Below are 24,122 nucleotides of genomic sequence, written 5' to 3'. Positions count from 1 at the left end.
TCCCCTTAAATTTCTTGCCAGCAACTTATTGATGTCTGAAATTTCTTTAACATGAGACAAAGCATTCAATTCCATAGGTACAGATAAGACTGCAAATCTATAAAGACTACAAAGTTTTATAAAGTGTACATAAAATTATGATAAAGTTAAACCTTTAAGACTACATACCTGAGACTATAAATAATCTCATTTATCTATGGAATTTGGCTACACTTAACACTTACTGGATACCTGTTCTGTGCTTGCTACTAACAACGGAAAAAAAAAGACAAGCAAGTAAGGCTTCCTGCTTTCCCATACTGGGATAAGGAGACATGGGAAATTGAGTAATTACAATGGAATATAAGTTCTATGAGACTAGAGATCAGGAATATGCCATATCTTTCTCACTGTTGTTTTTCCCTACAATTGTCACAGTGCCTGACTCATAACCAAAGCTTATAATTTTTTTAAGTCAATGGATACATGGATGAATATATAGTATCATAAATACTATAAAAATGTATGCACATGATATAATGTTTACTCAGAAGAAGGAATGAACAACTTTGCCTTAGAGGGATGCAGATAAGGGACAACTTCATGGGGTGATGTTTGAACAAGATCATGAGAAAGGAATAGGAATGGTCCAGAGCTTCCACAATGGTATTCCAGCCAGAAGAATGAGTGTGGGCAAAAGCAAGATGTGAAATGACATGGATGTTCAGGGAGTTGCAAATAATTTGATGTTCCTAGATAGTGAGAATAATGGGAGTAGAATTCTGGCAGAGGAGCCTCATCCCACCAAGTGCTTTCTTAAATAAGTGACATGCCTGATTCAAGTGAAGGCAAGTGCTGCCAGGTATCAGGGCAGGCATGCAAAATAAGAACTGAAGGAACTTCTTTTCACCTCACACTTTTAATTGAGGTTGATCTTGTTTACCTTCAGAAGTACTGAGATTTAGAAGCTAATTAGAGAGGCATTTCTTAGTATAGAAGTAACAGAGCCTGATGACCCATACCAGTACTGTTCTAATAAGATTTTATATTTTAAAAAGGTACTAAAAGAAAGATTTTTTTTGAAGCTTAGAGTTTTATTACCAGATAATTGTGTAATAGATATACAACTTTACCAAGGAATCTGTCGTTTTAACAAATGGGATTTCTGCCCGGTTCATTTGAACAGTGACTTCACATAGGATTTAAAATAGTTAATTTACACATGGCTTTCCAGAGACTTGTCCTGTGTGTAAATCAAGGCACACCTGGAAGGATGAGTGTTTCGCTACCACACAAATATGACTTGGATTTTTTGTGATTTTTTTTTCTACTAGAAAGATTGGATGGGATGGGTACTCTCTTTAGATGTGTAATCCCTTTAAAGAGAAGCTCTATAATGGACTTTTTTGTTTCGTTTCTTTGGACCATTTGTATGCATTTTGCTTTGTGGAGCACATTCCAATTTGAAGTAAGGAGCCCTATATTGATAAAAGTTGGTTTCTTAAAGTATGCCTTATGGACTATTTTATTAGCAACTTTAGGGTCATGCCGAGTTGGAATTAATAGAATGCTACTCTTCTTCCTACTTCTAGCTCAGCTACTGCCGATGCTATTGTTTACTTTCTTCTACTTTCCTTCTATTAATTTTTGGATAAAATAACTTTTCATCCTGCATTTCGAAGTTTAATGCACATTCTTCACTTTATAGAGGATTTAATTTTGAGGGAAAGATTCTCGGCCGATTGTATTAATTCAGCAGTTTTAGAATAAGATGTTTGCAGGGAGGGGCAGCAGCATCTTCAGTCATTGATTCTCTCTTTATAACTTTGCCCTTTTAGCTGGAACAGATTACCTGTGTAGTGCTTCTGGCCCTGCACAGACTGAATCACAAGGAAGAAACTTTACATAAACCATTTATACTAAATGTTTGGTATGCTGGCAACATAAATCAACAACAATATTCATTACAAATTCATCCCTTTATCAGTATTATCTTGATAGAAATGATCCCAATATGTGGAAATTTGAACCCTGCTTCAATACATCTAGCCCTGGGTAATTAATTATTCAGGGCACAGAGAACCTGGCCCTTGCAATGTAGAGTAATTCTTCCTGGTCAGCGTTAACTCCACTGGCAATAATAAATAGAAAAAGTCTCTAGTGATGCCAGTATTTTAAAGTGATTAATCATCTTTCCCCCCTTCTCCTCCCCCTTAGTTTTCTTTAACTAGGATTTTTTCAGCAATAAATCTTTAACAATACAGGTAGGAATTGTTCAGTAATTAAATTTTGCCCTGCTTAATTTCTTACCTTTTATGTGTGATTTAAAAAATGTTAGTTACATTTTAAGGAGCTCTGATCAAAATTCAAACCAAGAAAAATCCTTTTACAGAATACTGAGAGATTCTCTATGGAAGATTAAGCTTTTGATTTTGAATATTAGATAGAGCACATACTCATAAAAATTGTTAATCAACACCAGTTGGGGTGTCAAATATTCTGAAGTTTTGAATTGCTTCACTTTCATGCATACGAGTTGTCTGCATTGGGAAAAGTCTGACATATACATATGTTCCCAAACTGAGAGAATAATTACTTATTGCTTAACTTTCAGCTAATTGATATGAGCTCTGTAGGAAAAAAGGGACATTTTTTGCCTTTTTTTGTGGTACAAAAGTGCACTTGCCGAAGTGGCAGGTAAATGCCTGACCGAGGATGACCATGTATTTTTAAATCATGCCCTCTAGAGCTGACCAGCCATCATGTATATTCTAGGTGACAGGAACAGATGTGACATATCTGTTGTGACACACTTCTTTACCACCAGTCTGTGGCTCGAGGTGACTCCTGTCCCTCCTCTGATGCTTTTTCCTGCTGCAGGACAGCACAACGATGCACGGATGAACCTTGCCATTGCTCTCACTGCTGCCAGGTATGGGGCTGCCACGGCCAATTACATGGAGGTCACGAGCTTGCTGAAGAAGACAGATCCCGAAACAGGGAAAGAGCATGTGAGCGGCGCACGGTGCAAGGATGTACTCACAGGTACGCCAAGGCTCTGGCAGGGAGGTATTTTTTAGCATCTTGCCTTGCCTATGTGATGACTGAATTATAATTTTTCTGTCACTTCTCTTTTATTTAAGCCAGATTTCAGAGTCATCTTAATTACATTCTTTATTGTCAACAATGACTGGTTTAACATGAAAATTTTCCCTTGTGGGACTTGCCAATTTTCCCCTTTGTATTAAATACTACTATTAATACTGATAATAATAAGAAATGCCCACAAAATTCCCACAGCTATGAATGCATTTCATTTTCTTTACAGAAACATGTTATTAATAAAATGAAATAAATGTGCCAAGTTTCAAAGTATCATTTAGACAACACAGGGAGTGCATTTACATGTCATTAAAGTCAATCACCTTAACTTCGGTTAGATTTTCGTTCTTGTCCTGGTTTTATGGCCATGTAGGCAGTTTCAAAACTACATAGTTTCTCCGAAGAAAACTAGCACTGTGAAATGTATTGTGTCACGGCAACATTATTTATACATTTGAGTTTTATGAAGATGACAGCTTATTTACTCATTCCACTTTCTCCATATTTGGCACTTCGATGCTAGGAATTTTGCAAAATAACTGAGAGCTGAAATGAGAAAGTAGCATGCCCCCTCCCAACTCCACCCCTCAATTTGGACTTGTTTTTGGTAAATTTGCTCAGATGGGAGCCTTTTGTGTGGCTTTAAATAACTCTGGCTCCTCATGTCTCTTAGTGTGGTATACAATATACTTCACCATAGTTTAAGTTAATAGATGAATGAATAATCCAAAGCATCAGTGAGCAGAGAAACAAATGGGGTGTGTGACTGATGCTGCTTTCTTTCACAGGGCAGGAATTTGACGTGAGAGCCAAATGTGTTATCAATGCCACAGGACCTTTCACAGACACTGTGCGCAAAATGGATGATAAGAACGCCACAGCTATCTGCCAGCCGAGTGCTGGTGTCCACATTGTGATGCCTGGTTATTACAGGTAACTGTCTTCCAACTCAGTGATCCTCACCAGAGACCGAGGGCCACAGAAATGATCTGTATTTATTCTTTTAGCACACCTCACTTAATAGTAGATGAGGAGGAATAAGTATAATCACTATGCTGTACACCTAAAACTAAGAGAATATTATATGTCAACCGTTATTTAAAAACAAACAATCAAAAATGAGAAGTAGTAAGTAAAGGAACTCATCCAAGACACAAAATACAAACCAGACTTGGGAATGTTTTAGTTTTTATGGCAATACTCCTTTCTAGAGGTTAATGATTTAAAATCCATTTTTGTACTTTCTTCTGTATACTCACCATCAGAGATTAAGCCTTAGTGTTTTTAGATTTTCATTATAACATTAAAAATCAATTTGGTAAAAATTTCCATAAAGGACATTTTAATTAAAAAATTAAAAAGTTAATTTTATAAAACACCCGTTTGCTTTCGAAGAAGCCGAAAGTAAGGACAACTCAGGTATTGTTATATTTATAAATTTTGAAATATCCTTTGAAAAATATTATAGTAAGTAAAAATCAAGTATAATTTCTAATCAAGATATTAACAAAGATAATCAGAAATTGAAAAATAGGGATAGAGATAAAAAAAAATCTGTTAACGGAAAATAGTTAAAGTTGGGTGAAGGGCACATTAAACTATACTATTTTTGTATATGTTTAAATTTTTAAAAAAATTATAAAAGGAACAATTATGTGGTCCTAGCTAAGAAATTAACAATGGTTACCCCTAAACTACAGTTTAAGACATCAGTGGGAAAAATTCATATGACGGTGTTAAGAGTATTGCACAAGTATACCATTTTTATTTTCATGTGTAGTAAATCTAGCGGGTGAACTCATTATTCTATATGAAATAGTGACTTATGCTCAAGGTATTCATTATGACATTATTTGTAGCTAAGAAATATTAGAAACCACTTTATACCCTAACTTTAGGAGAATAGGTAAGTAAATTATGTGTACCCGAACAAGGGAATATTTCATAGTCATTAAAAATCATAAATAATTTTAATCTCCTAGGAAAATGCTAATGATTCAGACTTTCAAAACAATGTCAGTTTAGAATGGAGGACACAAGATTATATGTGCAATATGATCTAAATATTATAAAAGTATATAAAAACTAAAAAATATGTTAAATACTAATGGTGATTTTCTCTAGGTAATGTGATTATGGGTTGAAGGTGATAATTTCTAGGTAATGTGTTTAGAATGAGAGTTATCGCTGCTGTTCTTTCATAAAGGATATATAAATACTTTAATATTTGATAAAACAGATGTACAAATCTATGATATTTTGTTTACTATCTTCATTCTTCTGGAACACTGTCCTGCTACGTAATGTTTGCTGCTGTTTTATTATCAGTGTTTCAGTAACTAAATATTCCTGAAGAAAGCCCAAGATACACCTCATTTGTATCAAATACACTTCTGCCAAGAAAAATATTAAAGATAATTTTTTATCCAGCAACTCCCAAGATTTATTTCTCATTTTCTAAATGTCTATATTATTGGTTGATAGGTGTTAGTATTTTTACTTAGGACTGGAGAAACCAGGGAGCTTCCAGTCTTAATAATAAAAATTTATGCAGTGGTACTTAATAGAGCTTTAAAGACTGCTAGCCAGAAGTTTAGTTCAAATGAAAGGAAAGATGTAAATATATGTAAATGTTATAAATGTTTCTTGTATATAAAGAAATTTTCAACAATAATTACAGACATAATTATATACATTTATTTTGTGTTGGATTAAAAATATGCAAGGCCAGCTAGTTTAAAAGTTTTTTGGAAGGGTTTATTTTTTTAATGTCTCTTAGAATATAGATCTAATACCTATAGACATACACATCATCATAATCATTATATTTGTTTAGATCTTACTAGAGTCAGCATAATTTCTCATGTGTTTTCTTCACTACTGTCACATGACTTCAGAGGACATTTATTCCCTATGTTAATTTTGCCACTTAATAATAACATCATTTGGTGACTAGCCATTGGATTCTCTGAACCTCAGTTTGCTCTTCATTAAAATGGGAAGACATTCTGCTCTTTCAGGGTGCATAGAGGAGACAGTATGAGTGAGTTTTAAGGCAATACTTTGGTGTCAAGTTTCCTGGTGTCAAGTTTTGTTGATTGGTTTACTTCTTGCTAACTGTGTGACCTTGGCGAGCTGCTTCTTTCAGCTTCTGGTTCCTTGTCGTGTGATAGTACTTAATATGTATACATTTTGACAATGATCCTTTGATTATTTTTCATCTGTTTTGTTGACCACTGTATCTCTAGCTCCTGATATAGTATCTAGCACATAATAGTGACTGGTAAATACTTTTTTAATGAATTCTACTAATTGTTTTGTGTGTTAACTTGCCCAAATTGAGACTGTTTTTTTAAAAAAATTAAAATGTTAGTATAACGCCAATGAGGGAGTTGTTAAGCATAGAGAAGTTAAAACAGGAAAATAAAATGATTCTTTGTTTTACTAGTTTTACTGCCCAGAGAACTGTGCAAAAAATAAAAGTAAGTTAAAACAGGAAAATAAAATGATTCTTTGTTTTACTAGTTTTACTGCCCAGAGAACTGTGCAAAAAATAAAAGTAATCACTATAGAAAAATAGAAAGATACAAAATGAAAAAGGAAGGCCTCTCTCTTCTTGCTCATGCCCCTCACCTTATCACCCCACTTCAGTTCTCAGGTAATCCACAACACTTCCTTTTGATTCCTTTAAAAAGTCTTACTTGAAAGAGGTCATGCTACATATATTGTTCTGTACTATGATTTATAATATGCTAATAACAGAGTAAATAGATGTTTCTTAAGAAATATAAATATATGTCACCTGGATGTAATATTTTCAAAATAGAATGCCTTTCTTTATCCTAAAAATTTAGCATTAATTTTGGGTCCCCTAGCCATCAATTATGAAAGTGTTAGTCAGAGCTGGGTCTGTCTGAGTCTAAGATGCAGTGATTGACCTCATTCTGCTTTAGGAGAAATGAATACCCCCTTGTTTAGCACTTTGAACTATATAACCACTCCTCAGCCTGCAGGAACCTTGAAGGAGTGGTCTGCAGCGCAGTTCCTGTTCCAGCTCTGTTGCAGATGAGCCCCTAGATTTGAGATTGCAGCTTGGATTAAGGGTTTATTTCCTCTTTTATCACGGACCTGGAGCAGCTGTAACTCTGGCATCCGAGAGTATAATTTTGCTCTTCATATCAATTCATTCTCTTGGATGGGGTCAGGAGTTCTGAGACTGAAACCGTTCCCTAGGTTCATCAGTCTATCACAGTCAGCAATCATAACTCAAGGGTTCGACTAGGTGCTCAGGATGAGTTAGACTTTCTGGGGCTGCCCTATAAACTACCTGATAATTACTTAAGACCTACCCTTTCAACTAGAACCTACTCAGTTTGTAGATACAGTGAGTTCACTTGCCACTGATCTGTTTGTTGAGTGTAGGCTGCTAAGTGAAGAGCGAGGACCATGCGTACCGTATGTTATGTTGGGCTTTTTTCAGAGTACCTTTATGGCATTTATGAAGCTTGATATGACCCTCAGATTCCACATGTGGAATTCTCTTGTGCCATGGTAACAGCTTTCTTTTGGGGGTAGGAAGCATTTTAATTTCAGAAAATCCAACACACAGAAATCATTTATTTTTAAAGATACTTTTGTTTATTTAAGAATAAACCTGGAATTTTGATTGGAGTTGTGGTTATTTCTTACAAAAGCAGCAACAATACAACAAATGACTGAAATACATGGAAATAATCGTCTCCTTCTTTTCGCCTACAGATGCTTTTTATCACTGACAAGAGGTCAATATTTTTTCTGTATGTGTGTGCATACTGTTAGCTCTAACACTGATTGCTAAGTAGTTAACAATACATTGATTTCAGTTTAAATAAAGGTACTTCAGCAAGGCAATGGTCTGCATGAGAAAACTGTTCATTACATTTAATCCTAGACGCACACATTAATTAGCAGCAAGCTTTTGTTCCTGATGTCAAGTGAATGATACATATTGAAAATGACCTATGCCTCACTGTATTGTACATACTGTCACCATAGTTGATATTCATTTTCAAACTTTAGTGTGACCTTGCAGAATTAATCCTTCATAAAACAAAACAAAACAAAACAAAACAAAAAACATTTCCCCAAGGGAGAGTGTGAATTAGGTAATTTAGAACTGATGAAAGGTATTTCCAAGTGGATTCTTAAATTTTTATACCATACATTAATAGCTTTGTCTTCCCTCTGTGCTTGTTAATTTTACGTTTGACACATATGTCTTCACTTAAGCAGTTGATTCGCTACAGGTTCCAGTTACATGTATTGGTAACCATCACCTGCACCCTTTAAATTGTTTTTATTGCATTGAAAGGTTTTAAAGGATTTAGTAGTTGTGCTTTTCTAACAACATTTTATGTCTAGGTTCCTGACTATTATATTGTAATGCTAAAATCGATCAGGTTTATTGAGTTATTTAGGCATAGCATGTGATATTTGGTCCATAAAATGATTATATATAAAACATATCGACATATAATTTTTTTCTTAAATGTTAGAATATGGAATTTCTCTTTTTGTTTCAATATAGTACTATTTATCTAATTGAAAACTTGAACTCTGAATGAATTCATTTCTGATCCCAAAGTGACTGATTTAATCTAAGGACATATTAACTCAGGTTCAAATTAGGTGCTTATGAAACACATAAATAACTAGTTTCTTTTAAGATTTTTAGAAAGTCTTATGACAAAAAAAATATGTAGTCATGCAAACTGAAAATATTACTATAGTTTTCAATATATAAAAATGAAAGTAAAAGTCATTTCAAGTAATCCTGAGTGAAGATGAAAGCTGAAGGTTTAAATGATTGACATACTTCTGTGGTGCTTTTTTGGCTGTGCTAAGTAAACTATGGCATACTTCTCCTGAGTGTTTCAAGTAGGCTATATACAGTGATTCCTCTCTACAAAGTCAGTGTATACATGGCAGGCATATCCTGGGGCTGATGAGTTTGCAAGAAAAAACTAGTACTCCTTGTGGTTTAAATAAAGAAGATGCATTAGCTAAATTGGACTGTAGATTTCTTTTCCATAAAAAAAATATATATTTTTTTGATTTGCTTTTAAATAGTTGTTAGGCTCTCATCCTTACACATTGAATCAATGTGGGTTTTAAAAAAAACTTTTTTTAAGAGAATGATAAACAAAAAGTTGACTGTATGCCCTTTTAAATTTGTGGGTATAAGAGGGATTTCTTGAAATTTATCAAATCAAATAAAATGATTTTCTATTATAGAAATTTGATTAACAGAAGCTGAAAATAACTTCCAATAAACTTTAACCCCCACTTGTTTTGAGAATTAAAATTGAAAGTCATCTGAAGATTTGTAATATTCTAATTGTGTATGACACTTTCAGATTTCTCTCACTCCTTAATAACTTCTCCGGATTTCTTTGAATGGTTAACAAATACATTAAAACAAGTTTCTAGTGATTTAATAATACAATTAGACAGGTTTTGTTAATGGTTATTTTTTTTTTATAGTGCCTGTGTTTTATAATTTGGTTTTAGAATATTAAGTACGCTTAGTGAAAATTCTTGATTAATATTTTGGAAGATTTTATATAATCTGTCACAAGAAGCATCTGTGAACCTTGATTTAATAGCATAAGAGACTAGTGTCTTCTGTCTGTTTAAAGATTTTCCTTGCTACGACATGCCTCTCCTTTGTGACCTTATCCTAGTGCTTTGTTATTTAGGTAGTAGTAGAAAACTGAGCTCTTTTCTCATAGATGTACTTCTTGAGATTTCTGTAAAATTGAAATGAAGTAAGAAATCTCATATTTGGTGAAGTGGCACAAGTTCATCTAGGCATGAAACAGTAAAGAACTTTTTGATTACATTTTCATTTCTGGAAAGTTAGACCCTTCAGTTTTTTCATATGTTTCTGAGACCTTCTACTGAAAGATGTGCCAAATGTCAGATGTCCCTGAAAAACACTTTTCATAGACTTAAAAAAAGGTTGAAGAGCTTTCCTTCATTGACCATTATAAAAGAAATTATAGACATTTATCTTACTGCCATTATCTAATGTGAACAGTCTAGGAGTATAAAAACACAAACAATTTTAAGCTGAAGTTCACTTTCTTAATTAACTTTGCATTTTTGAGTTGGAGAGGGCTGGTTCTACTATGGAATATTATTATCACACTTGCTCCATTCCTTTTTGCTACCAAAATTGTTTTTTTTTTCTTTTAGGAATTTCTAGACTAGGGTAGCCGCAGTAAAAGTAATAGCTCATGTTTTTTTTGTTTAGATGAAAATGGGTGAATAAAATAAACTATAGATTAAGATTAAATGTCTTCCAATTTCAAAAATAAAAAATAATCTTTTTACCTCAGCCCAGAAAGCATGGGACTTCTTGACCCAGCTACCAGTGACGGGCGAGTTATTTTCTTCTTACCCTGGCAAAAAATGACTATTGCTGGTACTACCGACACTCCAACTGATATTACACAACATCCTATTCCTTCGGAAGAAGATATCAACTTCATTTTGAATGAAGTGCGTAACTACCTGAGTTGTGACGTTGAAGGTAATGTATACATTCCTTTAAGTTTGTCTTCTCTCTCTCATATCTCACAAACCATTCCAGCTCTCTCTAGGTAACTAACTACTATGTCTCCAGTCTAACCCACCTTCACGCCTGGCTAATTCTTATTACTGACCACTTCTAGAAGATTTATGAGGACCAAATTATAACACAGTGGGAAAAAGTTGCTCCTTTTTTTTTTTTTTTCCTATTTTTTACATCTGCATGAAACTCATACCATCCTTTTCTGATAATTTCTAATGGCAGTGGTGGAGTGCCATACGTGAGCTCTAAATACATATGCTCTTCGAGAAGAGCATGAAATGTTCGCATTGCTGTTTAATCTTTAGAGCTCGGGAAGATTTGATTTACAGATATGGGATGTACATAGCAAATAATTAGATAAATGAGAGCATAGAGATATATATTCTAAGAAACTTAGTGACCTGTTACTATGTGGAAAGTAGAATGTCAACAACAGATTTAGCTAAGAAGGATAAGTATGCTTGCTTTAATTGAAAAGACCAAAGTTTATTTCTTTCCATTGCTAATCTGGGCATACTTTGATTTAACATGAATGTTGTAACATTTTCTCAAATGAACACACATAGTGACACATAGTGATTTTTTTTTTTTTAATCCAGGCTAATTTCTGAAGTTTCCAAACATCATCCTTATGTGTTTCCTATCTTGGTTAATAGCCTCATCATCCATCTAATCACCCAAGCTAGAAATGGTGATTCTTCTCTTTCCAAATCCAGTCCAAATTCTGTATATACTCACTCTGAAGTATCATGTGAATCCCGTTTCACTTTTTTGTTCTGGTTCACACCTGTGCCATTTCTCTCTTGAACATTTGCATTGCTTCCCTAACTGGCTTCCATGTGTCAGATGTCAGGTCTCTGTTTCCACCCAGCCTGATTTTTTCATCAGAACTCATTTCCTAAAACAATTCTGATTATCACTTTCCTGCACTAAAATGTCCCTTGGATGTCTCCCCATTGAATTTTGGAAGAGTTCTAAACTATCTTGCATGGGATCTAAGGCTTTTCACAACTTGTCTTTGCAGGTTTATAATTGACTACCTTTTTGCAGTCTACGGTCAAATCATATTGTATTACTATTTCCAAATCAGGTCATGCACTTTTAAACCTCCTGCCTTGTTCAGATTGAAGCCTTGCTTTGGGATACCCTTTCCCCCAACTTTTCTTCTTGGCAAAATATTATTTTGTACTTCAGAAACCATGTATCGTTTGTACTCCCATAGAAGGTTGGTCTAGTATATCGCATATTATAGGTCATAGTACAAGATACATTTTTCACTTGGAGTTCTTTGAGAGTAAAGATTTTTTATTCAGCTACAAAGCTTGTTATCTATCTAGTGTGCTACTCATGGTCGTTTTGAATTAAAATGAATGAGCAATAGGTGCTTTTAGGATTTTTTGATGCTGATGGCAATTTGGTAATCTTTCTATATTAAGGTAGAAAGTTTAAGATTTTTGAAAAAGTCTGTTTATATCAGGAATCTTCTATAATGTTAGCTTCAGTGGGGGATATGCGAAGACTTAATATTCATCTCGATGTAACTCATAGCAATAACAATGAGAACTCTAACTGCTTATATGTGCTGAAAGGCTGGTTGTGCGGGAAACAGATTTGGGTCCAAAAGGCCTCCATGCCCATATCATAGGCGGAGATTTCCACCAGCGAAATGAGCTTTGGGCTGTAACAGAGACCGGATGTTGTACCCTCCTCTTTTATTCTGCCTGTAAATAGGTGGAAGACTTGCAATACCTAGTGGGACTTGGTTGGTCCATAAAGCTTGTATCTTTTGGTAGCCAGGAAATTAGTGAAACTAACAGTTTTTGTGAATTCTGATTTTTTGAAAAAGTGATTGAAATTAATATCTAAACACTATAAATCAGGTCTTTCTCCTGGTGGTCTGGGAACTCTTAAAATTGAGTCCTTCAGGTAGCAAATATCCAGGCTAAAAGCAAATACAACAGCTCTTTCATATGCTTCATTTATTTTTTTGTACACCCTATCTACCACACCATTCCTGCTTCTAAAGGTATCCTTTTAAACAATTGACAATGATTATGTACAGTTGTTTTTTATTCTTATTTCTAATTGACTGAAAGCTTCAGATTTGAGGAATTACCTTAAACCTTCAGAGAGAGTCCGCTAAAGGATGTTTATATCTTAAAGTGAAGACATTTGAATTTGTATTTTTTTCCAAGGAATTTTGGTGAAGCCCAATATTCTCTTCTATACTGATGAAATGTGAGAGAAAACTCAGCTTTGAGCACCATTTAGTTATTTATTAACATGCTATTGCTATACATATTTTAGTCTTTCTATTTGTCTACAATGGGTAACACATGCTTTGTTTTTCTAAAAGTCTACCATTATTGAGCACTTATAATTCTAGACACTCTGCTAAGCATAATTACTGTTTTATCTCTTTGATTCCTCATAACAACCTGATGAGATATATATTATGATTCTCACTTTACAGTTGAAGAAACTGAGTCCTAGCAGCCTTAAGTTTCTTGCCAATAGTCATGTTGGAGCCATGATGTAAGTACAAGTCAGACTGGCTCCAATACTTGTGCTTCTGAATACTGTACAGTACTCTGATTGGTAATTTTGGGTTTCATAATGTGATATTATAGTCACTAAGGAGTGGATTAACTCTTTTGGTTCATTTATGGAAGCTGCTAGACACCTTCAGAATGATAGTGACCTTTGCTCTCCTTTGGCCTTATTTGAATTTGTAGGTTAAACTAGAGGAGGTTTTATGTTTCCTAACTAAACTCTTGGGCCAGTCTTTCCTACAGATTTAAAAAATAAAAAGTTTGATTTAGATCCTAGAGCAATAGTTTGCATTCACCAGGGCTGAAATAATCATTTTTAAATGATTTATTAAAGGGATGAATAGTAAAATTCTGACAACCGTTTCTGAGCCTCCCCAAATGGCTATATCCTTAAGAAAGAAAAAAAATAAAGCGTCAAATCTTCACACTCCATGCTGTTCACAGCAGCTGCCACACTTCTGCAAAATGCGTTGGAACAATTCTGAAAAGCATTTTGCCTGTTGGGAATAAGACCATGTCTTCTTTTACGATTTAGAAAGCTTTCCATTCTGAGGCTGAATTTTCTAGATTACTTGTTTGTTCTTTTCTGAAATGGGTAATTGATAGTTGTGCGGTACATATTGAGTTAGGAAGAAAAATGATCTTTTGAAAAATGTATCATTAAGTCTGCTGTGTAGAGGTTAATCAGGACGCAGTGGCGAAACTAAGCTATGACTTAAAGGGATTGAGAGAGACAGAAGATTTGCCGAGCGCTTTATCCATGTAGTTTTTCTGGAGTACTTCTTTAGGCAGCTTCTCTGGTTGTACACAGGTTTTCACATATGCAATTAGTACTGTTTATAGATTGCCTGCTATTCAATTAACAACTGAGCTGGCCATATCAACTCACTGCAGACCTGCCTTTTTACTGCCAGAGATTGTACTGGGTTATCAACTTACACAGGCTTGGATGTCTTCCAGCTGTTTAATTATAGTGTCATGCGCTTTGCTTTTTCTAGTTTCATTAGTTTATAAATGTAATATGGTATCTTATTTCTGTGATTAACACTTCATTTCAGCAGGTTAAACATGCTGGTATAGAAGTATTGATTTCTTGACACTATTTCCCCTGTGTTCATTTAGATATTTTCACATGCTTTTTATTGATTTTTCAAAAGTGGCAAACATGAGAAAGAACACCCCAAAACGTATGGCTAAATAACTGGAGTGAAACAAAACCACACATTAAGCTCTTAATTGTCACTTCCTGTGGGCTTCATTTTCTATTAATTTTTAAAACAAACACATGTCCTGCCAAGTTTTTAAGAGTAAGAATATTAATTATAATTTGAAAAAATTACATAGCACTTAGTCTTTCAACCAGCTGTGAAAAATGTTTATTCAACTTTACTATTTATATTTTACTCTTTATGTATTATATATACTAAAACCTGAACGAGTTACTTGTCAGAGTTGTAATAAAAATACTTCTTAAACATGATGGTAGAAGGACAATTTTATTTTCTCACCGTCCTTTAAAAAATATTGCCAAGGACTTTGGTACCTTCTGAGGGTACTCGTGGGTTTTTTACATCTGGGCAATTGGCACTTACAAAATCAACTGGGTGCCATCTGGGTGAGCCACTCTAAAAAATGGTGTTTAATGAGGATTTTCTCAACTTTAATAGTAGAGTTGTTTCCTGTCATCTTGTTTTGTTTAAAGTGTTCATTTATTTTGAAAGGAAATACGTAATTGTTTAAATATACAGTCATTGTAAATCTGATATAAATCCTAGCATATTGGCAGCATAGCCCAAATATTCTTGCTTTTGATTTGGCATTAGCAGCAGTTCTTGTTTGACATAAAAAGTTCATCGAATGTTTTGGTATGCCACTTAATATTTATTGATCTCTATATATGATCACTATACATACTATACATTGATATAGAATATAGAGTCTGGAGAAAATTAGAATTGACATTGCTGAAGACTTTCAACATAGTGAGGAAGATGAAACAGTAATGAAGTCTTGTTTAGCTATCATGGCAGTATGAGAACCAGAAAAATCAAGGTGAATCTTTGAGCTCTGAAGCATAAAAGCCTTGAGTTGAGTTATTTGTTTCACAGATTATTCCATGGAGAGTTAAAGTGGGTGATGTTTACTACCTACTCTTACTACCTACTCTTAGTTCTATCACAGCTAAATGATAGAACTAATATCTGGGTAAGAACTTGAGGGTAGGAGTACTAAATCGAGTAAAACTTTTTCATGTCCTTCAAAATGGTAAATACGGAACATGTTATGACAGTAAAGTATTGGAGAGGGGGGAAGTGTACTATCGCAGCAAGTTATATTCACATGAGCAAAGAGGTACAATCAAATTTCACCGAAGAGATGCCCCATTAGAGATATGGGTGAGGTGGCCATGGTGGCGGTATCCAGGTTGTTGATCTACCAGAGTAGTCCTGAGATCTACTACTTGAGGGCTTTTACTCTAGAGGCATATGCAATATCATAGCTAAGTGTGGCTATTTAAATTTGAATCATTTGAAATTAAATAAAATTTGAAATTCATCATGAGCTGTATTTCAAATGCTTATAGCTGCATGCTGTTAAGTGACTAGTGAATTGGACAGTGTAGATATAGGACATTTCCATCACTACAGAAAAGTCAATGGAACAGGGTTGCTCTACAGAATCAAGAAAGATTTATATATACCTTTAGAGAAGGAAATACTCAAATTAATAGAGTCATTGAATTTGTATTTTTTGTCATATAACATAAAGGAGTGTGTTGTCTTGTAAAAGAACTGCAGATATAAGAAATCTCAAGAAGTGATTAATTTTAGTGACTCAGCAGTAAAGGCTCATGGCCCTTATTTCTCTTCACTCTACCACCCACCAAGTTGTGCCGTCTTCAGTAGCACATATACCACCCTCCAAGATGGCTTAATCCTAGGGCTGTTTTCTTCATGGTTATAATATGGCTGCAGCAGTTCCAGGCAATAGTAAAAGATTCTCTATGCTATCGGCCAACTGAGTTTGAATTTCTTTCTTCAAACCACTTTAATTTGGGTTTGTTTAAAAGTGTACAAGATTTCCACTGTGAGTGAATAGGTGATAAGGAGAGAAACTTGTTAGTTCCATTACTTGCTGTCTTATACAAGAGGTTAGAATTCATGTTTTATGTGTTTAGCTATGCTCTGCTCCATGGATACAGATTATACCTATGACCCTGACTGGTCATTTCTTAATTCCAGTGGAGAAGAGGTACAAGTACTTTATTCTGCAGCAGCAAATAGCATTTTGAAGAATCCATAAAAGTCATTAAATCTCAAGGTTAAGAGAAAACTGGTAGAGAGGTAACCTGATCCAACCGCCTTCTAGTCTAATAATATAAAAATCTTGCAAGCCATAAAGACTGATTTACATTTTAAATAAATTTAATTATACTTAAATGTATCTTTTAAAATAAATTTAATCCCCAAATTTATTTGAAATAATTCTTATACTAAAGCTAAATGCTAGTATATCAAGTGAAATAAATGAAAGTTCCTAACACGTTATGGACTCTTGCTAGTAGTGTTTTCTTTTTTTGAGTGTTAATTTCAAGAGTAAAGATTAAAAATGGTATTCATGTACCAAATATTTAATGTTCATCTATGAATGAAAAACTCGAATGTTTCAGTTTATTCTTTTTGTTTTAGACAACAAAATTTTATACATGTACTTTTCTTCCTATGATACCAGAAAAGGTGAAGCATTTGCCACAAAGATTATTTGCATATGCTTCAGATTTACTCTAGAAAGTCTGATTTTCCATCAAATAATTTCAAAACCAGTCAGAAGGTTTTAAGAGTTGAAACAAAATTCCTGGTCAGTGTGGCAGCCTAAGGAATTTCACAGACACAATCTGCAGACTTTGTGGTGATTACACTGACGTTCTAAGTGGTTGGCTAAGTTTTATTTTTGACTCAGAGGGTGATTTGAACTCTAATGGAAAATAGTGGTAATTTCCTAGTTAGCTTTTTTTTTTTTTTTTTTAACATTAGAACATTGCATAATTTGTGTTGAGATTTTACAAGACTTTTTGGAGACCTGTGAAGCAAGAATTAACCCCATTCCATATAAGTCATCAGAATTAAACCTATTTAAAAGATTGCAGACATCAGAAGGGCAGGTCTAGGACTGAAATTCCAGCATTGAGACTCCCTTGTGGTCTCTAGTTAGGAAGCCTGGAAACCTGAGGCTTTGCTTATGAGTTTATTATATTTCTTCTTCCTTTTATTCAGATACAGTGTTTGGATATGGGTTTGATTAAACTTCCTATAGAGGTATATGAGTACCTCTTCTTTCAGATTATAATCATGTGGGACCCTTAAGGAGATATAAATATGCCAGATTTACCTTAGTTGAATTTATCTTTGCCAGAAATCTACTTTTCATTGAGGAATTATCTGTCATCCAATATAACCTGTTTTTAAGATTATTTTCCTGTATTTGGTTAGGCACATGGTGTGCGCGTGTGTGTGTGTGTGTGCGCGCGTGCGTGCGCGCGCGTGTGCGCGTGTGTACAATTCCAATTATTTCAAGGAGTTTGACTCTACACAGAATATACTTGATATATACCTAAATATTTTTCAGGGGCTACTATATATAAATATATAGGAGGTTCACGGTACAAAGGCACATGACCATGGGGTTAAGTGGGATCTGAAATCTGGACTGCACTCTGCTCACAAAACTGTGCCTCCTAAATGAGATAGTTTAACTTAAACTAAGGCATGAGTTTTGTAGGGGCTGTTAGAGGCCCTGATACTTCTGTATTAGGTGTAAAATATTTGCTTAATCTTCTGAATCTTGAATTACGTCAAATTTTCTTTTTGTCTGTTTTTATTTACAATTGGGCTTAAATATACATAATATCAAATTTACCGTTTTAACCATAAAAATTGTTAAAAATGTACAATTCTGTGGCATTAAAGGTATCACATTTTTTTGTTTGTGCAACCATCACCACCATCCATCTTCAAATTTTTTTTTTTATCTCCCCCACCTCTGTACTCATTTATATTAACTCCCCTTCCCCACTCCCTGCTGGTGACCACTGTTGTATTTTTTTGTCTCTATGAATTTAACTACTCTAGGTATATTGTATAAATGGAATCATACAATAATTGTCCTTTTGTGACTGGTTTATTCCACTTAGCCTATGTCTTCAAGGTTCATACATGCTGTAGCATGTGCCAGAATTTCCTTACTTTTCAAGGCTGAACAATATTCAATTGTATGTACATATCATGTTATGTATATTCATATATCTGTTGGTGGACACTTGGGTTGTTTCCACATTTTGGCTATTATGAATGACGTGGCTCTGAACATGGGGATTGGGGTACAAATTTTCCCTGCTTTCAGTTATATTAGATATAGACCCAGAAGTGTAATTGCTAGATCATCTGGTAATTCTATGCTTAACTTTTTGAGGAACCTGCCATGCATTTATCCATACTGATCGGGTTATTTTACTTTCCCATCATAAATGCGCAAGGGTATCCCAGTTTCTGTACTTCCTCATGAACGCTTTATTATTATTATTTTTTATAATAGTCATCCTAATATACATGAAGTTGTATCTCATTATGGTTTTCATTTGCATTTTCCTAATGATTAGTGATATTGAGCATATTTTTATATGCTTATTGGCCATTTGTATATCTTCTGTGGAGAAATATCTATTCAAATCCTTTGCTTATTATGGATATTAACCACTTCTCAGATGTATGATTTACAAATATTTTCTCTCATTGCATGGGTTGCTTTTTCATTCTTTTGATGATGTCCTTTGATGTACAAAAGTTTTAAATTTGATGAAGTCCATTTATCTATTTTTTTCTTTTGTAGCTTGTGGTTTTGGTGACATATGCAAGAAGTTTCCAAATCCAATGTCATGAAGCTTTGCCCTTATATTTTTTCCTAAATGTTTTATAGTTTTAGCGCTCATGGATAGGTCTTTGATCTATTTTGAGTTAGTTTTGGTATATGCTGTAAGGTAAGGGTCCAGCTTCAGTTTTTTGAATGTGGATATCCAGTTTTCCCATTTTCTTGATGTTTTCAAGACTATATACAGTCAATCTTTCATCATTATGGGTAATGGCTAGGAGTAAGATAAAAAAGGACCCCAAATCATGGTTGAAGCAAAATTTCACTTCTCTATTATCCAGAAATGGATTAACTGGTTTACCAAAGTAAGTGCAACAGGACCAGGTAAGCAATCACCTCCCTAGAGTCTACATCATTAGCCAGCTGTTGGATCTGTGCACACGGTCAGCTCCTTGATGTAGGGAGTGGAGAGGAAAAGAGCTAAGCCCTTCCTCAAGCTGATCTGGATAAAGAAGAGTAGATTCTGAAACTCTGCCCTTAGGTCTTGCCCTGGCCCATGATGGTCACCAGAACCACAACTGGACTACTCTCCTAAGCCATTTTTAGCTCAGTAGTAAGTGTTCTACAACTGCTGGCCAATTCTATGGTAAACTTAATCAACTTTTGGTATTGAAGGGATATTTTGGCAGAAATAGTACAAAAACTTTCATGGTATCTTGAATTTTCAAAGAACTTCCATATGCTATAACACAAGTATTGTGTGCTTCTACTGGAAGGAGACAGTATATTTGTCTTTGTGGCAGTTATAAAGATAATGAGATCAGAAAAGAAAAAAAATGTAGAGTGTAAAAATTATCAACAATTGAGAGACAGTACAATTTAATGGGTAAGAATGTGTCACTTTTTACCATTTATAGGATGTTCGCTTTGAGCAAGTTGGTTAAATTTTTCCAATCTTTTTTTCTCATCCGTACAGTGAGAATAATAATAACCAATGCTATGGGGCTTCATGAGATTAAATGAGATGAAATGTGTATACCATGTGTTTTGACAAGGTTAGGCCTGCATTAAATGCTCAAGTAAGGATCTTTGTCTTCCCTGAGAAGAAATAGCAAGATATATTCTAGGAGAAAATATAATAAGACATAAGTCTATTTTGGTTGTTTTTGTTTTGTTCCTACCTAGTTTGTTGTTGTTCTTTTTAACTGCTTTAGATTGTCCCAGCTGAGAGTTGCTAATATTTGTTTCTTTTGTTTCCTGTTTGGTACTAGTGTCAGTGATTTTCAAGATATCTGCACCCCACCACCAGTGGAGATTATCTTTGTAACAAAATAATTTTTGGAGTTTTTTATATACTTATCCACTCACTTCTTATTTGTAAGGGCTTTCTCTTCCTTTTAAAGTGCATGTTCACGTGTTGTTTTTACTGAACTCTTTCCTGCTTATTAACTATCATAGTTTTGTTGAGATGTCTCTGAGTAATCCTCCTAACTCTTGGCATTGATCCTTCCCAGTGAGAAGAGGGGATGTCCTGGCAGCGTGGAGTGGTATTCGTCCCCTTGTTACAGATCCCAAATCTGCAGATACTCAGTCCATCTCACGAAATCATGTTGTGGATATCAGTGAGAGCGGCCTTATTACAATAGCAGGTATCGGGTTTGGGATATTGTTTCGCTATTTGGATGTGCTTTAGATAGGACCTGGAGTTCAGTGGTCACACTGGAATCTCTTTTAACACTAATCAACAGTGGTTTTTTTTTTTTTTTAGGATTCCGAGTAAAATCTTATACATTGCTTTGCCATATTTGTTATAAATTGATAAATGTAATTACAAGAAAAATAAAGGGTGGCAACCTGATGAGTTATTTAGCAACTTCTTTGTAGGTGGAAAGTGGACAACCTATCGCTCTATGGCAGAAGACACCATAGATGCTGCTATCAAGTCTCATAATTTGAAAGCAGGACCAAGTAGAACAGTTGGGCTTTTCCTTCAAGGGGGCAAAGATTGGAGCCCCACACTCTACATTAGACTTGTACAGGATTATGGACTTGAAAGTGAGGTGGGTGTGCACAGCCATGTCATCTCATCCTTTACCTAAACTCACTATCACTATCACTAGTAACACAATCAGTGACCATGTGGCCTCCCTGATTTAGAATTTTCTTTTGCTGAGTTCATTTCTGTCTGCATACCATGAAAGTGAACTGATGGAGAAAAGAACAAAAGGTCTTGTTTGCTCTCGTGGCCAAAAAAAAAAAAAACACAATGCACATTGTAGTTTCTGTTTTAAAATCTTGGGTTTGTCTAGTTTCTTCCTAGCAGACAGGGCATCTCATGAACGTCGGGAAGACTGTTCTTCAGAAGTGATGTTGGGAGCAGAATGAAGCTGAAGCTTCATCAGTCACTGATACAATGATACATGTGTAGTAGAGTTAGTGCTGGCCTAAGCATTCGAACCCCAAGTGATTTCCTCCCACAAAATCAAAATCTAATACTCTCCCAGAACTATTAGTTAAGGCTGTAAAAAACTGACAAGATAAGCATGTCTACTCTTTGCTTTGTACCTAGAAGCTATTTATATTCAAAGTGCCTGCCTAATGCAGTTTTATTTCCTTAGGTGGCACAGCATCTTGCTGCCACCTATGGTGACAAGGCTTTTGAAGTGGCCAAAATGGCAAGTGTGACTGGAAAAAGGTGGCCCATTGTTGGAGTGCGTCTTGTATCAGAATTTCCATACATTGAAGCAGAGGTATGTGAACAGCCATGTGGGGATTTCCCTTCTGCATGGGGTACCATTCATCTGTGGGTTTTTTTTTTTTTTCATCTTCTTTAAAAATTATAATATAGTTAAGTTTTAATGCACATATGTCAACTAAAACCTGGAGTAAAGGTTCGGTACGGAGCCTTTCATTTACAAATTTCTATCTTAACTCTAAAGTGATATTGATAATGGTAACAATAATAAGAGAAAAATAGAAAACAAGTCTTGTTAACTCTAGGCATTTGCCTTCTGGTGAACTTGCAGCTCCTGTGTCACTCACGTGCTCTGTAACTTGATTTGACACTTAACTTCCCAAAGATTTAAGCTTTATTTCTTATTAAGATGTCATATTTCATGAAACCAGAGACCATGCTTTCTATTTATTTATAATTCACTGTACCTTAAAAGCTGGGTGTTCAGTAAGCATTTGTTTGTCGATTGAAGGCTGAGCTTCTGTTATATAGTTACTGTGAGACAGAAATCTTTGGACATCCTAAAGGGATGAGACCATAGCTTTTTACTGCTTGTTCTTTGCCTACCCAGCTATGTAAATTAACATCCATATTATCTATAAGCAGGGAGGTGCATAATTACTGTGGATGGTAAATGAGAAGTGACACAGTTTGCATGTTTGTGCCAGGTTTTTGTATGATGTCTCTACTTGTCTTATGCCTGCTGCAGAACCAGAGTTAAAAAAAAAAAAAAAAAACACTTAAGCATGAATTATTATTTTTTAGATGAAACTATTTCCTCTTTCTTTAAAAAAAAGGCCTAAACTAATAACTTCACTTTAATTCAAACTCAGGTGAAATATGGGATTAAGGAGTACGCCTGCACTGCAGTGGATATTATTTCACGTCGCACTCGCCTGGCCTTTCTAAATGTCCAGGCAGCAGAGGAAGCCCTACCTAGGATTGTCGAACTGATGGGCAGAGAACTGAATTGGGATGATAATAAAAAAGAGGTATGATAGAAAAGTCTTTAAAACCACAGTTTCCATTATACAATTGTAACATTTGATCTGTTAGTAAATGCTTGTATAATTTTTGTGGTGACTTTAGATTTCTTGCCAACTTCTGTGTATGTGTGTTTAATATTGCTAGGTCTTAGGAAAGTGGAAAGATATTCTTGTACCAAAATTTGTTGGTTCTTTCTGGAAAATCCCCTATAGAAAAATGTTCTCAAATTGGTGGTCATAATTCCTAAAGAAGTATAATAATAATGATTGTGGGTAGAACCTTTTCTGGTTTTCATTGAAAACACTCTTAGAATGTATTCTGCAGTGAAATTCACACTCTACAAATTTGCTCTTAGGAAATAGTGGTTTTATTCTTGACCACCAAATGCGTATTCATATATATCATTTGAAATTTTATGTTTATATCCAAATGAAAAAAAGAAAGCCAGTGGTGCTCAGATACCCACATATACAGCCCTTAGCTTATTGTAATAAACAGAAGATATTCATAATTTTTATTTAAACCGAACTCTTATTCAGAGTCATTTTCATGTATTTATCCAAAAAATATTTTCTGTACTCATTGGTTTAATTCTTGTCCCGCTAGTCTTTCTTGAACCCATAGACTCTTTTGCTGCCACTTTCTTGTAATAGCTGTGGTTATGCTCACCAATAACTCCTACCACATTGCTCAATGTACTTGTCAAATCTCGGTCCTCCTTCTATTCAACTAATTAGTGTCATTGACTCACTTGATTCCTCCCTCCCTCTTGATCTACTTTCTGAAACACCACCTGTCTTAGTCTACTCAGGCTGCTATAACTGAATACCACAGACTGGGTGACTTCAACAACAGACATTTATTTTTTCAATTCTGGAGGCTAGAAATTTGACATCAGCGTGGCAGCATGGCTGGGTTCTGGTGAGAACACTCTTCCTGGCTTTCAGACAGCTGCCTTCTTGCTGTGTCCTCACATGGCAGAAAGAGAGGGAAAGAGAGAGGAAACCCCACCTTCAAGACTCATCTAAACCTAATTATCTCCCCAAAGCCCCATCTCTGAGTACTATCATTGGGGATTAGGGCTCTAGCATATGAATTTTGGTGGGGACAGTTCAGTTCATAGCACTACCTCTCTGAGATCTCCTTCTACCTTCCCCCAAACTATTTCTGCTACTACTACCAACCTCACCATGTCATAAATAACTATTCTACCTTTTGGTTGCTTAGGCTTGAATCTTTGTATCATACCTGATCTAAACCCACATCAAACCATATCATATTTACCTTC

The 24,122-nt window shown here is 34.9% G+C and overlaps 1 protein-coding gene across 7 annotated transcripts in view; it reads left to right on the top strand.

Moving 5' to 3' along the window:
- The window catches only part of GPD2 (glycerol-3-phosphate dehydrogenase 2), a 123,908-nt gene that overhangs the window by 86,927 nt on the left and 12,859 nt on the right, over window positions 1-24,122 (top strand). For all 7 annotated transcript variants that reach the window (XM_016150100.2, XM_016150103.2, XM_016150102.2 and 4 more), the window contains 7 exons: window positions 2,860-3,024; window positions 3,870-4,014; window positions 10,461-10,654; window positions 20,628-20,762; window positions 20,998-21,173; window positions 21,732-21,863; window positions 22,681-22,839. In XM_016150100.2, the coding sequence (XP_016005586.1) occupies window positions 2,860-3,024; window positions 3,870-4,014; window positions 10,461-10,654; window positions 20,628-20,762; window positions 20,998-21,173; window positions 21,732-21,863; window positions 22,681-22,839 (1,106 nt within the window). The remainder of the gene's footprint in view (window positions 1-2,859; window positions 3,025-3,869; window positions 4,015-10,460; window positions 10,655-20,627; window positions 20,763-20,997; window positions 21,174-21,731; window positions 21,864-22,680; window positions 22,840-24,122) is intronic.

The sequence above is a fragment of the Rousettus aegyptiacus genome, unplaced genomic scaffold (genome assembly GCF_014176215.1).
Source record: "Rousettus aegyptiacus isolate mRouAeg1 unplaced genomic scaffold, mRouAeg1.p scaffold_m13_p_2, whole genome shotgun sequence".
Lineage (NCBI taxonomy): Eukaryota > Metazoa > Chordata > Mammalia > Chiroptera > Pteropodidae > Rousettus > Rousettus aegyptiacus.
The sequence above is the reverse complement of the archived record's forward strand: the minus strand, read 5'-3'. Positions and strand labels throughout refer to the sequence as shown.